At 40.1% G+C, this 18,520-nt stretch overlaps 1 protein-coding gene across 2 annotated transcripts in view; it reads right to left on the bottom strand.

Moving 5' to 3' along the window:
* Window positions 1-18,520, bottom strand: part of mvb12ba (multivesicular body subunit 12Ba) — a 90,115-nt gene that overhangs the window by 49,474 nt on the left and 22,121 nt on the right. For both annotated transcript variants that reach the window (XM_053618409.1, XM_053618410.1), the window contains exon 4: window positions 5,949-6,045. In XM_053618409.1, the coding sequence (XP_053474384.1) occupies window positions 5,949-6,045 (97 nt within the window). The remainder of the gene's footprint in view (window positions 1-5,948; window positions 6,046-18,520) is intronic.

The following is an 18,520-nucleotide window of genomic DNA, read 5'->3' as shown; positions in this document are numbered from 1 at the left end:
TGCACCTACAAATTTAAAGCGCCGTCTAAATTGATACCAAGTCATAAGTGTGTTGAGGACAACTAGATTATCAGTATATAGGGAGAGTTTTGTAGGTAAAGAGGAGTAAAGCAAAGCAGGTAATGAGGATTCCCTACAAGAAGATAGTTCCAATTTAGACCAAGAAGATCCAGGAGATTTAACCCAGTAGCAAAGTTTATGAATGTGCGCAACCCCGTAATAGAATTGAAAATTGGGTAATGCAAGTCCTCCGCTAAGTCTACATTTCTGCAGTAAAGATTTACTAACCCTTGGTGGCTTCCCTCCCCAAATAAATGTACTAATTATCTTATCCAATGAATCGAAGAATGATTTTGGCAGAGAAAGAGGCACTTGCTGGAACAAGAAAATAAACTTCAGTAATATATTCATTTTGACGACATTGATCCTGCCAATTAGAGAAAGAGGTAAGTTACCCCATCTCTGAATGTTAGATTTAACCTTTGAGATAAGGGGAGTGAAGTTAGCTGATAAAAGATTAGATAAAGAACATGTCACGTTGATACCTAGGTATTTAAAACCTGACTGACTAAATCGAAACGGTAGATCTGACTGTTGGATAGAAAATGCTGCAGTATTGACAGAAAAACAGTCGCTTTTATCTAAATTTAATTTATAACCAGAGAAAACACCAAAGGACTCCAGAACACCCAAGACAGATGGCATAGAGGCAATAGGATCAGTTACATACAATAACAAATCATCAGCATATAGCGACAATTTGTATTCTACACCGTATTGAACTATTCCTTTAAACAAGGGAGAAGATTTTAGTGCAATAGACAGCGGCTCGATAGCGACAGCAAAAAGCAGAGGGGATAAAGGAAAACCTTGACGACACCCTCGTACGAGAGCAAAATAATCCGAATAAATATCGTTTGTCTGAACCCTGGCATTAGGGGATGAGTAAAGGAGGCTAATCCAAGAAATAAACTTATCCCCAAATCCAAACTTCCTCAAGACTGCAAACAAATACTCCCACTCAACCCTATCAAATGCTTTTTCAGCATCTAATGAAATCACAATCTCAGGGAGCACAGACGAACGCTTTGAATAAATTATATTAAAGAGTGTACAGGTATTAAAAAACAATTGACATCCATTTATAAAACCGTTCTGCTCTTCAGATATAATATAAGGGAGTATATTCTCTAAACGAGATGCCATTACTTTCGCCAACACCTTTACATCTGCATTAAGCAGAGACAGCGGTCTATAAGAACCGCAGGAGGATGGATCCTTACCCTCCTTAAGAAGCAGAGATATCGTGGGTTGTGTCAATGTTGGAGGCAAAGACCCACATTCCAAAGATTCGTTGAACATAGCCAAAAGCAATGGAGCTAATTTTCCAATAAACGTTTTCAAAAATTCAATTGGAAACCCATCCGGGCCAGGAGCTTTGTTAGATTGCATAGTTTTAACTGAAATTAAAATTTCTTCAAGAGAGTGGGGAGTCCAGTTGCATAGCAGTATTCAAATCAATAACAGGGTTACAAAGATTTTGAAGAAATGCATTCACTTTAGTATTGTCTGTTGGAAATTTGGACTTATAAAGCGAAGAGTAAAACGATTTAAAAGTAGCGTTAATTTCCATGGGATCTGTAGTGGCAATATTGTAGGTGTTTTTTACACTAGGTATGAGATGGGAAGTGACCTGTTGCCGTAGCTGATGTGCCAGTAAACGACTCGGCTTGTCGCCATGTTCATAATATGAACCACGAGTACGTAACAATAAGCGTTCTGCCTCTTTAGTCGAAATAAGATTAAATTCTGCCTGCAAGTCAAGACGCAGTTTAAGAAGTTTTGGAGAGGGGTTCAATGCACATCTTTGATCGAGGTTACTGATCGCAGATGTAAGTTCATTAACCCTAGCAGTGCGTTTTTTATTACAGCGAGCAGAATAAGAAATAATCTGCCCTCTGATATAGGATTTAAGTGTCTCCCATAACAATGAATAAGAGGTGGAGTCATTCTGATTGAAGAAAAGAAAGTCATCAATAGAAGTAGAAATGAACTCACAGAATTCACTGTCTGCTAAAAGAAGAGAATTAAATCTCCAAGGCGGTGGGCTACGTTTATAAATAGAAAGATGAATATCTAATTGTAGAGGCGCATGGTCAGAAATTACAATACCCAAATAGTCCGAAGAAACTACACAAGAATCAAGAGTGCTGTCTATAAAAAAATAATCAATCCTCGAATAGGAATGATGCACCTGGGAGAAGAAAGAAAACTTTTTAAGAAAGGGGTTACGGGATCTCCATGGATCAACGAGACCATTCTGACACAGAAAATCGGAAAATGTTTTAGACATTGCAGATTGATTCAGAGTAGGGGGATTAGACCAATCTAAGTTTGGGTCAATTACACAGTTTAAATCTCCACCGAAAATCAACAGGTGAGTATTTAAGAAAGGGAGATTGCTCAACAATCTATTAGCAAATTCCACATCATCAAAGTTTGGAGCGTATACATTTACCAACAATACCTATCTTTGCATTAGAGTACCAGCAACTATAATATATCTACTGTTCGCATCAGCGATAACGTTAGTGGACGAAAATTGTAACCTTTTGTCAATTAAAATAGCGATCCCTCTTGCTTTTGAATTAAAGTTCGAGTGGAAGACTTGACTCACCCAAGGGCAGTGTAACCTTTGATGATCTTTAATACATAGGTGCGTCTCCTGTAAAAATACTATATTGGAGTTTAAGCGTTTCAAATGTGTAAAAACCTTAGATCTCTTGACAGGATTACCCATACCTCTGACGTTCCAACTAATAAATCTTAAAGGTGTGCCTGTCCCCTGCTGGGATCCATATTACTACTAACCATTTAAATAAAGTAAACCATAGGAATATAAATAGCCAATTAGAGCCATAGTGGGACCCCCCCAAACACACACCCAAAGTCTACAGAAAACAAAGGAGACAGCAGTGTTTCCCACCAAGAGTTGTCCACAATGTGAAAACAACTCAAAGAGTAAGCTGAACTAACAAACAAAATTACCTAAACAAAAAAATTGCAGTAAGAGAAAAGTCTCCTACTGACTTCAAATCTGATAAATAGTCTGCACACATTAACAAATATAATGTCCTTACCTTTTAAAGACTTGTAACAAATAATATAACAGTGTAGCACATAAAGTTGAGGAAATAACACTAATAAAATTAAATAAACAGAAACTCTAACCCAGTCAGAGCAACAAAACAGAGAAGCACATTAATACAGAAGGAGATTTAAGAGGAGTGAGTCCACAAAATCTAGACAAAGTAATGCATCGACAATATCTTCAATAAGAATCCGAATTCTGTAGAGCTGGAAGGCCGAGTGCAAAAAAAAATAAAAGAAAATTTAAAAAAATACTCCACTATATAGGTGATGCAGTTCACACCGATATCAAGAGTTTAACATAGTCTCCTGCTTCCTCCGCTGAAATAAAGTCCTTCTGGACACCGTTATATGTAATGCGAAGCTGAGCTGGGTGAAGTATTCCATAGCGAGCACCCTCAATATCACGAAGTTGACACCGAATCTCGTTAAATGCAGCCCGGGCTATCTTGGCTGTGTAGTCAGGGAAAACGAAGATGGTCAAATCCCTCACTTTAATCCGCTGGATCTCTCTCGCACGGCGTAAAATGTCAACACAGTCACTGTGATAGTGGAATCTGCACACAATAGCTCGTGGTCGTTCACCAGGCTTGGGCTTCGGCTGAAGGGTCCGGTGGGACCGGTCCAAAAACCGGCTCCTTCTCCAGACCAAACGCCTCTTTTAACAAGGCCGCTACAGCAGCAGTTGTAGATGTGTCAGCGCTCTCTGGAACTACCACTATCCTAACGTTATTGCGCCGTGACCTCGACTCCAAATCCTCACATTTATTCTCTAATTGAGTCACGATCGCAGTGAGAGACTCGACAGTAGTCTTCATATGAACTATGTCATCGGTGCAACCAGAGAGAGCATGCTGCATTTCCCCAACAGTACCTTTCAGTGTTGATATGGTAGCCTCGGTAGCAACTTTATCACTACCCTGCTGTGTTTTCACGGCCTGCAGGTCAAGCTGGATAGTAGACAGTGCATCCCTGAGAATCTCCTGGAACTCCTTTTTAAAAATATCGGCAATGTTCTTCCTCAGTGAAGCCAGCAACTCAAGCTTGAGTGCGGCGAAGTCAGGGTCACCGCTCGGCAACGCGGACGCAGATTCAGAGGGAGAAGGGGATTCGCTTGCGGCGCGCACCCTAGGCCTCAGTTGTGTCTGAATGCTACCACAGGTTTTCATGTTCTTTCTAGACATTTTAACGAGCCACAAAGTTAAAAGTGCAAACAAGGAAAAGAAGTAGAATAAGTCAAATTATATTATATGACCAAAAAGCGCTAATTAATTACAATTTTAAACGAAATCAGCAGCAGCCTCCAACTTCGCGTCTTACTCCATCGAACTCCGAATTTGAACTCCAGGAACTGATCGCCCCACACTGCATCAGATTGGTCTGCATGGCTGCCATCCCAGAAGGAAGCCTATTCTAAAGATGATGCACAAGAAAGCCCGCAAACAGTTTGCTGAAGGCAAGTAAACTAAGGACCTGGATTACTGCAACCATGTCTTGTGGTCTGATGATAGACCAAGATAAACTTATTTGGTTTAGATGGTGTCAAGTGTGTGTGGCAGCAACCAGGTGAGGAGTACAAAGACAAGTGTGTCTTGCCCACAGTCAAGCATGGTGGTGGGAGTGTCATGGTCTGGGGCTGCATGAGTGCTGCCGGCACTGGGGAGCTACAGTTCATTGAGGGAACCATGAATGCCAACATGTACTGTGACATACTGAAGCAGAGCATGATCCCCTCCCTTCGGAGACTGGGCTGCAGGGCAGTATTCCAGCATGATAACGACCCCAAACACACCTCCAAGATGAACACTGCCTTGCTAAAGAAGCTGAGGGTGAAGGTGATGGACTAAACCCTATTGAGCATCTGTGGGGCATCCTCAAACAGAAGGTGGAGGAGCACAAGGTCTCTAACATCCACCAGCTCTGTGATGTCGTCATGGAGGAGTGGAAGAGGACTCCAGTGGCAACCTGTGAAGCTCTGGAGAACTCCATGCCCAAGAGGGTTAAGGCAGTGCTGGAATATAATGGTGGCCACACAAAATATTGAAACTTTGCCATGTTGAACTTCCAGTGACCAGTATGAGGGAGTGTGAGAGCGATGACACCAAATTTAACACACCTGCTCCCCATTCACACCTGAGACCTTGTAACACTAACAAGTCACATGACACTGGGGAGGGAAAATGGCTAATTGGGCCCAATTTGGACATTTTCACTTAGGGGTGTACTCACTTTTGTTGCCAGCGGTTTAGACATTAATGGCTGTGTGTTGAATTATTTTGAGGGGACAGCAAATTTACACTTTTACACAAGCTGTACACTCACTACTTTACATTGTAGCAAAGTGCCATTTCTTCAGTGTTGTCACATTAAAAGATATAATCAAATTTTTACAAAAATGTGAGGGGTGTACTCACTTTTGTGAGATACTGTATACATACATACATACAGACATACATACAGACATATACACACACACACACATACACATATGTATATAAGCATGCCACATGATAGGGGAGGCTTGGGGGGGCTTTCGCTACAAAAGGTTGAGAACCTCTGGTCTATTTGGATGTAAATCCCCTTTAATTAAAGCTGAAAGTCTGCATTTTTAGCACATATACATTATGTAATTTCAACCCCAATATATAGTGGTAGCCAAATGAACAATAACTGTCAATGCCCAAACATTTATGGACCTGATGTATGTTAAACAATTGTTGTCAGCCTTGTTTAAAAAAAATGAATAAAATGATATCGTCTGCAAGCAAGCAAGCACAAAAGAAGAGATAAGTGCTTACGTGTGTCCACTGTCTCCTGAATCGGGATAAAGCCGACAGGCAGCGTATCTTTAATGTCAATCAACTTCATGTCCACCAGCACATTTCCTAAATGACTCTGTGAAAAGACACATACAATATGTATAGGTCATAAGAACAGCATAGTAGTGGTCTAGTGACTTATACTTTAGCCCAGATAAACCAGAATCATTTCAAGGAAAACCTTTTTCAAGGAACAGCGTTTAAATTATCTAACAACTGTTCGAGAGTTCTGTTGTGACACTGTCAGAGATTGCAGCGTCATGCAGGGTATGTGTTCAAATACAGTTAAAATTATGTTATCTGCAGTGTCTCGGTTAAGTGTTGTACCTATTTTAATATTCATCTGATTTGTTACATACATTAAAATGCTTAGTGGATACTTTATCATACTACCTCTCTTTGGTTTTCATAACGCTCAGAGCATGAGAACAGCTTACTATTTTCATCAATGTAATGCTCTAATTATGGTTACTCACCAACCTCCAATAGTCTACATTTAAACTAGCCTAGAAAGTCTCTAGCACACATTCAAATAATTTAAACACACACACACACACACACACACACGTGTGTGCAGGTTCAGAGAGTTCTATGGCAACTGCAAAAACAAAATGGCGTTTAAAATAGAGTGCCAACAATGTACGGCAGGACTTTATCTAAATGTCAGACTTTATTCAAATGCTAGTTAGTAATGTGTATTTGCAATTCCTATGAAGACATAATTCAAATTCAGTTGCAAAACATATTTACAATTGCATTTTCATGAACAACAATGTGCAATGGTGGCCCAAAGTTAATAAATGCAAATGTAAAGTCCATACAACATTTAATTTTCAATGTCTAAAATGGAATGATTCTGCCATATTGAAAAAGTAATGCCAATCCTCAATATTGCAATTGTACCGTCTTCCTAGATCCTTGAACTCAGCCAAAATTAAAACTTTGCAACCCTGTCTGTATTTGCATTTCCACTGTCAACTGTCATTTCCCCAAATTTATTCAAATTCAAATGCTAATTAGGGTTCAAGCACCAAGGGCGCAAAGTACCCATTTGTTTTTGCACGATTATTTGCTTGGACCCTTATGCTCACACTTCAGTACTGTAGGTGAGACCTGGTCATCACACTCACACTTTACTATTGTGAGTGCAACTTGACAAAATGGAAAATATTTTTGTTAGTGATTATTGATTGTTTTACTATCACCTATAACCAGAGCTCTTTCAACAAGCTTCTCAGTGGTGAGTTGTGCTCCTGCATGAAAGCTTTAACACTGTGATTATGCTGCAGATTCATCACCAATTCACCCTGCTGTGAGGGCTCCAATACCAGACTTGTCATTTCTCCATCTCTGCCTAAGGCACCCAGGCTTTCCCCTACCACAACTAGGCTGCTCTAGTTCTTTCTAGCCCTCTTTAGTGTCTGGATGTGTACCCTTAATGCTGCAATCTTGTCTGTCAGGGAGTTAATTAAAATACACTTATCACAAATATACCTATTACTAACGACTAAGGAAGAAAGATTAAACATCGTGCACTCAACACATTGAACAATATCAGTGTTTGCCATGTTGAATATTAAAAGGTGCCTTTTTGGTGATGGCCTCCATTTGGTGTCTTTAGACAAAAAAAAAATTGCTCTTTAAAAAATTTAATCAATCTCTAGTCTGTGTCAGGATATCTCGGTACAAGAACAGATAAAATCATTTTCTCTCCCTGAGATAGAGCTTGTTTTTCTCATCTCCCCAGCTCCTATTCTCTTGTCTCATGTGTATATATGCTATGCTTTGTGAGCATTAAACTAAGAAGCTTTCACTGAACTTTGTGTCAGTTAGACCTCGTCCTACATAGGTTGAAACATCATGTTGTTTTAGATCACGGTGCTTCCGCGAGCGCAGGTCACAGTAAAGATTCTGTCACCACATAATTCAACAAAATGTCTGATAACCTTTATTGAACTTTACACCCAGAACTGTTTGATATCCTCTCATGATTATTAAATTGTAAGTTGTAAGCTATGGGTGGAAATGGTCAGTCTAAAAATGACACCAAATCAGGGGATGTAGGGAAGAAAAAAATAACAAAATCTACCACGGTTATTGAGCAAACAGAGCCCACTGTGGATAAGCCAAGCACTGGCTCAGAACCAGAAAGCGCCGAAGCGTGCCTCAGCTCCGACTCCAAAGTCACTGCACCATTCATACCAGTAGGGAAAAGTTTTACACTGAAACCTCCTAGTATTATGGGGAAAAAAGCGATATGTGAAAAGATAAACCTAGTCAGTTTGTTGATTCCCTTAAACAGCAGACTAGATACGCTCAGTTAACGGGTCCAGGTTTTCTCTGTATTTTGTTAATGGTCCTTGGTCATGATATCACCGATGAACTTTTAATCGCATGCATTCCCACACTGGACCTAACTCATGATAGTGTCCAGGGCACTGGTCAAGCAAGTTGACTGTCTGAATATGCCTGTGCCGACCAGGATCATCTCGCCAACGTTTATGCACATTTCACATGCAGCTAACACTAAACAGCATGCCCACGAATCCCCTAGCTCATTTTTAATTCGCTTCCAGACTGAATAGGAAAACAGTTCACATTTGCCTTTAATCGGGGGACATTCCATTTTATTTACTGCAATGTATCACGATGATGGTGATTATCATTTTTGTGAGACATTTTGTAGTTTTATGGGACATTAGAGATTCTGTAGTTGTAGTGTGTTGGTGAATACTGTGAAATGTAGTCAGGAAGTTCTCATAGTAAAAATGTGATACTGAAGTTCAGATATGCATCTCATGTGTATTCTTTTTAGTTAAAGCGCACCTATTATGGTTTTGAAACGTGCCTAATTTTGTTTTAAAGGTCTCGTTCAATAGATTTACATGCATCCAAGGTCAAAAAACATACTGCTCATAATTTAAATTGCTACATTACCTTTTTTCCCCCCCAGTGTCAAAAACGACTCGTTACATGATTCAATCTAAATTTTTTTAGAGAGCATACTCTGCTCTGATTGGTCATATGTCCCAGTCTGTTGTGATTGGTCTACTGTTGTCAGCACGTGTCTAAAAGGAAACGCCAACTACCATAACGAGCTTCAGCTCTGTCTGAAAAAAAGTCTGTTTTAACTTTAACCAAGAGAACCCATGTCACACCCCTCTTCATCTCCCTCCACTGGCTTCCTGTAGCTGCCCGCATCAAGTTCAAGGCCTTGATGCTCACCTACAAGACCTTGTCAGGAACAGCACCCTCCTACCTCAACTCTCTCCTGAAGGCCTACGTTCCCTCTCGCAATCTGCGATCGATCAGCGACCAACGTTTAGCAGTTCCAACTCAGCGTGGCGCAAGGTCCCTTTCCAGAACCTTCACGCTAACTGTTCCTCAGTGGTGGAATGCACTTCCAATCTCAATCCGGACTGCAGAATCTCTCACCATCTTCAAAAAACAGCTAAAGACCCACCTCTTCCATGAACACCTAACCAACTCATAATAAAAAATAAATAAATAATAATAAAAAAAATTTTTTTTAAAAAATTGCACTCACACCTCTACTCTGCACTTTGCTTCTTCTGAAATTCAATTAATGGATCTTGTATGGTAGCACTACTTGTATTGTTCTCTGCTTGATATATCGCTTTGCTGGTATCTTTCTCATTTGTAAGTCGCTTTGGATAAAAGCGTCTGCTAAATGAATAAATGTAATGTAACTTTCTGCTGTGTGAATGAGGCAGCTGATACTTGGCTAATAAACATAAAATGAAGTGTTAGTGATATTGTCTTCTAAAGTCAAGTTTGATAAAACGTGAGTTTCTGTGAGATCTTGTGCCTGTGAAATCATTACTATGGACAGCTGTGTGGTCTCGCAGTCTGTACGAATCATTGAGTGTGTGTGTTTGGAGGATTATTATGTTAAAAATCGGTTGAAACCGTCCTTATGTCAGTGTTCTCCCACGGTTTTAAAATCGGTCAAGATAAAATAAAATAAAAATAAAAAAATCATCTCGTGTGTCCCTGGCTTAAGTGACAAAACTGTAGGTAATATTTGGCTGATGGCTGATTAGGAGAGGTATTTCCATAATGTGAGTTAGCCAGTTAGCAGAGGCATACAGCTAACAGGTTAACAGCATGCACGTACACTACAATATCAATTTGAGCCCAAGTCCAATAGTGATACATTGGATCATCAACCCGAACCACCATCACAAGCATGACAAGAACAGGACGTTTCTCAGTGGTAAGTTAATATGTAATTTGGCAATAATGTGAGTTAGCGGGTTAGCAGAGGCTAGATGGCTAACAGATGTTAGCTAACAGGCTAACATCTGTACACTGGTTGTACACGTATACAACACAACCACGCATTTTTATTTATATTTAAATCATACTTACAGGTTGTGATCCGGAGGCAAAAGATGGTCCAAATAAAGTGGGTACTGGCAACAATAGTAATCTAACTCTTTAGATTAATGAAGACCAGATCCGAGGCTTTTTGTTACAAACCTACGTAGGTTTGTGCAGGAAATAAGTCTGGAATTACTAATGACTTGTTTCAGCTGTTCAGAATCGGTTCCTTCTTTTGGGAGATCTTTTTTTGTCGTGCACTTTGATTTTTTTTAAAAACTTTGCAGACTTTTTACATTCATAAACCGATATAACACTACATGAAAGGTAATATTTGAAAAACCAAAATAGGTGCACTGTAATACAGTATCTCACAAAAGTGAGTACACCCCTCACATTTTTGTAAATATTTGGTTATATCTTTTCATGTGACAACACTGAAGAAATGACACTTTGCTACAATGTAAAGTAGTGAGTGTACAGCTTGTATAACAGTGTAAATTTGCTGTCCCCTCAAAATAACTCAACACACAGCCATTAATGTCTAAACCACTGGCAATAAAAATGAATACACCCCTAAGTGAAAATGTCCAAATTGGGCCCAAAGTGTCAATATTTTGTGTGGCCACCATTATTTTCCAGCACTGCCTTAACCCTCTTGGGCATGGAGTTCATCAGAGCTTCACTGGAGTCCTCTTCCACTCCTCCATGATGACATCATGGAGCTGGTGGATGTTAGAGACCTTGTGCTCTTCCACCATCCGTTTGAGGATGTCCCACGGATGCTCGATAGGGCTTAGGTCTGGAGACATGCTTGGCCAGTCCATCACCTTCACCCTCGGCTTCTTTAGCAAGGCAGTAGTCACCTTGGAGGTGTGTTTGGGATCGTTATCATGCTGGAATACTGCCCTGCTGCCCAGTCTCTGCTTCAGAATGTCACAGTACATGTTGGCATTCATGGTTCCCTCAATGAACTGTAGCTCCCCAGTGCCGGCAGCACTCATGCAGCCCCAGACCATGACACTCCCACCACCATGCTTGACTGTGGGCAAGACACACTTGTCTTTGTACTCCTCACCTGGTTGCCTCCACACACGCTTGACACCATCTGAACCAAATAAGTTTATCTTGGTCTCATCAGACCACAGGACATGGTTCCAGTAATCCATGTCCTTAGTCTGCTTGTCTTCAGCAAACTGTTTGTGGGCTTTCTTGTGCATCATCTTTAGAAGAGGCTTCCTTCTGGGATGACAGCCATGCAGACCAATCTGATGCAGTGTGGGGCGTATGGTCTGAGCACTGATAGGCTGACCCCCCACCCCTTCAACCTTGCAGCAATGCTGGCAGCACTCATACGTCTATTTCCCAAAGACAACCTCTGGATATGACGCTGAGCACGTGCACTCAACTTCTTTGGTCGACCATGGCGAGGCCTGTTCTGAGTGGAACCTGTCCTGTTAAACCGCTGTATGGTCTTGGCCACCGTGCTGCAGCTCAGTGTCAGGGTCTTGGCAATCTTCTTATAGCCTAGGCCATCTTTATGTAGAGCAACAATTCTTTTTTTCAGATCCTCAGAGAGTTCTTTGCCACGAGGTGCCATGTTGAACTTCCAGTGACCAATATGAGGGAGTGGGTAAGCAATGACACCAAATTTAACACAACTGCTCCCCATTCACATCTGAGACCTTGTAACACTAAGAAGTCACATGACACCGGGGAGGGAAAATGGCTAATTGGGTCCAATTTGGACATTATCACTTAGGGATGTACTCACTTTTGTTGCCAGCAGTTTAGACATTAATGGCTGTGTGTTGAGTTATTTTGAGGGGACAGCAAATTTACACTGTTATACAAGCTGTACACTCACTACTTTACATTGTAGCAAAGTGTCATTTCTTCAGTGTTGTCACATGAAAAGATATAATCAAATATTTACAAAAATGTGAGGGGTGTACTCACTTTTGTGAGATACCATACATACACACACACACACACACACACACACATTATATATATATATATATATATATATATATATATATATATATATATATATATATATATACATACATACACACATATACATATACATACACACACACACACACACACACACATACACACGTATATATATTGTGGCGACAGGCCGGTGGCCGGCGCACAGGAAACAAAGATCGCTCCTCCCGCGACTGCCGCGGTGGCGCTGAAGAGACAGCTCCGCTTCAGCGCCACCCATGTTTTGCACGGCCAGAGAGCACACGGCACACGGCCGACATACCCACGGCTCATGAATGGTGCACCACGCGGAAGAATTTCACCATCCAGCCAGCGAGGGGAGAGTGTAAAAAAGGGCGATATTCCATTCGCAAGAGGAAGAGAAGTATCTCCAAGCATGTGCGCAAGTCTCTGGTGTGCTTTAGGCGATTTTTGCGACACATGCATGTCTGCTAATCTGCTGTTGTTTGTTTTTCTGGTTTCAGGCGATTCCGCGAGTGAAGGCCCCGCCCCCTGGCTGTAACCGCAGACGGCTGAGACACTCACCGCCCGATCGCACTTCAATACACACACACACACACGCACGCGTGCACGCACGCACGCGCGCACCCGCACTCCCCTCAGCGACCGTTTTAAATAAAGATCCCTCCACAAATAACACTAAAACGGCCTCCTGTGTGTCTATGCTCCGCCCACCGCTGGCTAAATTCCCTACTATATAAATACCCAGCAAACACAAACGTGCTTTCGACGAAGTCAAGCGAACCCCCGCCTTTGAAATGAAAGGTACAGTTAGTCGAAAACAAATGCTTGAACAAATGTTACCATTCTTCAAATATAATTTCAAAAAAATATATCTAGATGTGATTGTTCATTTTTAGTTCGTCACATATATTGGCTAATTTCGGCCAATCAAAGCGGATAGATCTGTACGGCTCCTGGGCCCTCTCCACTGAGCAAGAAAACCAGGGCTGGGCTGAAGGCTAGCCGAAAGTGCCGAATTTTCGTAAATGCTGTGAATTTTGTAGATAAAATTGTAATAACCAAGATTTATTTTTATTTCATTTTTTGATAGCGTATTCTCCAATTTACAGGAATACGAAATCTCTTGCATACGAAACTGAACATACGAAACCAAACATACGAAGCAAAGCACGTACATGTGCAGATATCGTCCCTAAACCACGTTGGATTTTAGTGATTCTCTGCGCTGTGTGAAATAAGCAATATTATCTTCGAAATTCGTTGGTATCTCACCTGCAGAAAGGTTCCAGTTGGCACTGAAAGGTAATGTAATATATCAAGGTTATTTGCATTTCATTTTCAGTTTGTATAATAACATTTTGCATGATTATTTCATCAATATATTTCTTGGCTTCTGGCCATTAGGCATGATCCCATCCCCATAATGAAAGGTACTCTATACCTCTATACCTATACCGCGTGAACTAGATCTAGTGCATCAGTAATTTTTTCTACATTTCCCCATCAGATCCAATGCAGATCTAACGAACACTTTTCACGTGCATGTGAAAATACTACAACTAAATCTACAGTTGAAACTCTGTCAAAAATGTGCAATCGATTTTAATTAGAATGCAATAGATTATACTTTCAAACTTGAAGGCATTTTAGCTTGTACACTCCAGCTGCAATAAAAAGTTGTATTTCATGTTTAAGTACTGTTAACTTTTCTTTTTCGGGGCAATTGTCATAATTTTGATCTCAGTTTTTACTTGCAACTTAATTCGGGTACTTCGACATAATGTTGAACATTTTCAATTAAAGATTCCTAGGTAAATTCTTCAGTAACTATTTCTGCATTATGTTTTTTATTTGAGCATGGCACTAATCCGATTTTTCAGGGTCAGTTCATCTCCAATATGGACCAGCACAAACGTTCATCTCTGTATAAAAGTTGCTGTGCTAAAAACAAGTGTGCACTACTACGAAGTGAGCGTGAGAGGGAACTCCTCCAATCGGAAACTCTTGTCCAAAATGGCTCAGCAAGTCGTCAGGACAGTACGTGTGCCTCCAGCAGAAACTTCCTCCCAAGGTCTACTGTAGTTGTTGACGTTAATGACATCAACTCGGATTCAGATGTGTCATTGGACTCCATCAATAATCTTATCAGACAGTTCAGACAGTTCCTGTTATATACTGGCAAGTTTATTCTGTGTGGTATATTAGATGACCACGAATATGAGCACTTTCTTATCCTATCTGTTGCTATGACAATTCTGATGACACCAAGACTTATCGCGAACCATCTTGGATATGCAAGATGCTTTTTAACTCACTTTCTTTCTAGTGGTGAAGAAATCTATGGATCGTCGTTTCTTGTTTATAATGTGCATTCCTTACTGCATCTAGCCGATGATGCTCAACTGTTTGAAGGACTAAACAAATGCTCTGCATTCCCCTTTGAAAACCATTTGTACCAGATTAAGAAGTTAGTACGCTCAGGAAAGAAGCCTTTGGTACAAATAGTAAAGTGACTGGGTAAATCGAGAGTAACCCCTGCATGCCCCAGGAAAGCACATAAAAAAAAGTCCTAAAGTGTGTGTTTCCTGAGAATGCAACCAAAAAGCGCTCAGAAGATGGTTCTGTGGCGTACCGTTGCAATGTGTTCCAGAATCCTCAATCCATGTTCATACGCCCTTGTGACTCTCGGCTTGCTGGTATCTACAGTTTTCCAAATGCTGCAGATATAGTTCATCACACACTCCACTTTCCACAGTCTCGTCTATGCCAGAAAGCCATTAAAGTACAAGTTGGGGATAATGTGATCTTCACTGCTATACTACACACGTAATAAAGAGGTGAGTATCATAAAAAATACCAAAAATACCTTTCCACAGTCTTTAGAAGCTCTTGTTTGAATATTAGCCATTGAGATTGAAAGTTTACTGTTTTCTGATATGTATGACTTTTATGAATGTGTTATCTCCTGATCAAATCTTTTGATGCATTTGACTATGATGTAGTTGACCAGCGAAATTTATTTATTTCCATTTCCTAACATAAATAGCAATGTAAATAATGTAAAAACAACATATACAAAATGACAACTGACAACTGTGACGGACATACTGTCCTATCAGTATTATGTTGTCAAGTTTCTGGAAGAAGGAGATCCATTTGCCATCGGTCATGGGTTAAAGAAAATAAGGAGGTAATGTACTGGATAACGTTCATTTTTGCGGACATTTTATAGTAACTGTCACATGCTGACTGTAGAGCATTTTTTTGTATAGTTACTCAAAGTCACGAAAATATATTTCAGTAGTCCTATCACATTATTAACATTCAACACTATTTATAACATTCAATACTACATCCCGTGGCCCGAAGAGCAGCCAACACCAAAACTGCTGACGTGACCAGTTCCTCCAAGCCATGTTCGATGGAACCATTATGAAGTATATGTTCTCTCCCGTTGTAGTAAGTGAAACCTCACAGCATAGGAAGTGTAGACTATACTGTTTTCAGTTCACTTCAGCAACGAATCCACCCCCCCCCCCAAGGAACTGAGTCCAGATGAAACAGTTTGTCTACCATATTGTTTCTCTTTTCTATTGTTTAAAATAATGGTATTGGTGAGCTTCATGAAATCATCCAGAAATAAAAATGACACCCAGTTATCTTTCATGTTCTGACTGGAGATTGATACAGTAAAAAGATAGCCCTTTATGCCAGTACGGTGATGGAATGGTCTACTATTAAAATCATTTCCCAGTGTAATAATGAAAGAAGGAATTACAGTCATATTTTTAAATGACTTTGTGTATTATTGAATCATATGAATAACATTTCTGTACCTTACAGAAGATCGCAAAACTATAAACGACATGGTGAAGCTGTGCATCTCTCAACTACGGATGTCGATGCACCACGCCGTAAGAGGATGCTTGCTGAAGGAGACAATGAGGAATCTGATGATTCAGAGGAAAGCAGGAGGGTAATGAAAAGTGCAATAGAACGAAAAAAACTTAAGAAAAAGTCAAGTAATGCCTCAAAAGGGAAGTGGGTGTCGTCACGTACCCTATCTCCACCTCCATTTATCACTCACTACCAAAGAGGAAACATCTCTGTGGAGACACGGCAGCCAGTCCCCTCAGCAACATCATCAAATTGAAGTTGAGGTGGACATTCACCCTTCTCCACAGGATAACCAGACATTCAATGGCCTAGATGGCAGTGGAGTTTTCACAGAGATGGACTCGTTCCTGGTGTCCACCCCTGTGCGTTCTGTGTGAGTACTTTGTGCTATTTTTGTGAATATTCATAGGTCAGATGCATGACAATTTGTCACATAAAGATGTATTCTGTTTTTGATAAATAGTTTGTTCATATTGCAGCTCAATGAATCATATGCATCTCGTGCTGCAAAGGGTACAAGGGTTGGAAACCACTCTGTGTCAGATAAGAAAGGATGTTGATGACCTGCGTACAATGTGCTCAGTCACGTCAAGCCAGAGGAAGATGAAGGCTTGGTGGCCTTACCACAGCCTCTTAAAACTCACAGGGAGTTAGAGGATCTGAATGAACAACTGAAGAATAGCGAAAAACTTTACAACTGTTTTGTAAGTCACCCTTTTTACTGTTCACCCGGAGTTTGACTCAGAATAATAATAATAAATATCAGAATAATAAAGCTATATGTTTACATGAACTGAAGTTTTTGATCATAATATCAAAATTATGTTATACAATCCTATGTGACTAAATGACGGAATTGTATCTTATGTTGAACCATGTATTCCAGAGATTTTTTATTTTAATTTCTTGTAGCGTGCTTACTTGAAGACAATGAGGGGGAGCAGCATCGGAGAGACAGTTAGCTCCATTCTCCAAAGAATCTGGGAGAACAGCCCGTGGTGTGTTTTCGTTGAAAGGGTCAAAAGTTGGGAAGCTGGCTTTGACTGATCATGATGAAGTGTATCACTTGTACACTGTGAGTATGAAGGATAAAAAAAAGTATATATATGACAGCATATGCCTCCATTTGCAAACACCTGAAAAGAAAGTTTTGCCTTCAGAAATTGGAAATTTTCTCTGTTATTGCATTCCAAGGCTGAATGTTTTTGTTGATATTTATGTTACAGATATTGCCGAATGAGCCCATGGATGTGAATATACTGTTGCCAGTTGCAGAAGGGCCATCGGCAGCTACCTAAAAAATGCCCCAGCCAGGAAAGGTGGCAAGAAACAATGTGAGCGTTTAAGTCTAGAATTTAAATCTACAACTTCTGTGATTCTTTTTCTTTTCTCATTCATACAAATGTGCCATTGTGTAACACTGTTGACTGATTCATTAGTTTTTATATCCATTTGAAAAGCAAAAACCTTTCCACTATGCATATAACTGAAAGTGCATACATACTCCAAACCTTTTGTGACTATTGATTCATTTGGAGGTTTCAAATTATGAGTGAATTGTGGTTCACTTTCTTGCGTTCAGGAATGTGTAGCTAATGTCTGTAGTTTACTGATTCCGAAATTGTTGGTTCAGAATGCATCATATAGTACATGTATATACCAATGAAATGAAATGCCATATATTCAGATATATCCACTGTCTGTTCACAGCAGAGCTATTTGGGATCTCCAGTGCATCCTACAAGAATTGGGCGTGAGTCCAGTTCAGATTCAATTTTGGAATCTCATTCCTCTCCCTCGCGTGACAGCCTACAAACAGTACAATTCTAAAGAGCTTGTATATACTGAGAAGTCCACTGGGATTTATTTGATGTCTGATTAATAAATTGTTTTCTTTGATTAGCAATACATAGGGATATTACAAAATTTGATTAATATCTTGCAATGCTGGAATCAAAAACTGGAACTTCATGTATATGTTGCAGTTATCCTCATGTAGTGTTTGTCCCCCTGCAACATCATTGTCAACTGTCTAATTTTTCTTGTTCCAACTTTTAACTACAATTTTTGCAAATATTACTTAATTCTTAGCTCTTGGGAAAATTTCCCTGTGTAAAGAATGACTTCAAATCCATGTAAATATACTAGTCTGATCCCAGCAAACAATTCGACGTACAATATCCGCTTAGAGCCGTTACATTTAGAGGCTTGGTTTCGACGTATAATATCCGCTTAGAGCCTTTACATTTAGAGGCTTCATTTCGCCGTAGAATATCCGCTTAGAACCGTTACATTTAGAGGCTTCGTTTTGCCGTATAATAGCCGCTTAG

The sequence above is a fragment of the Ictalurus furcatus genome, chromosome 28, assembly GCF_023375685.1.
Source record: "Ictalurus furcatus strain D&B chromosome 28, Billie_1.0, whole genome shotgun sequence".
NCBI lineage: Eukaryota > Metazoa > Chordata > Actinopteri > Siluriformes > Ictaluridae > Ictalurus > Ictalurus furcatus.
This window is presented reverse-complemented; position numbering and strand designations above follow the sequence as displayed.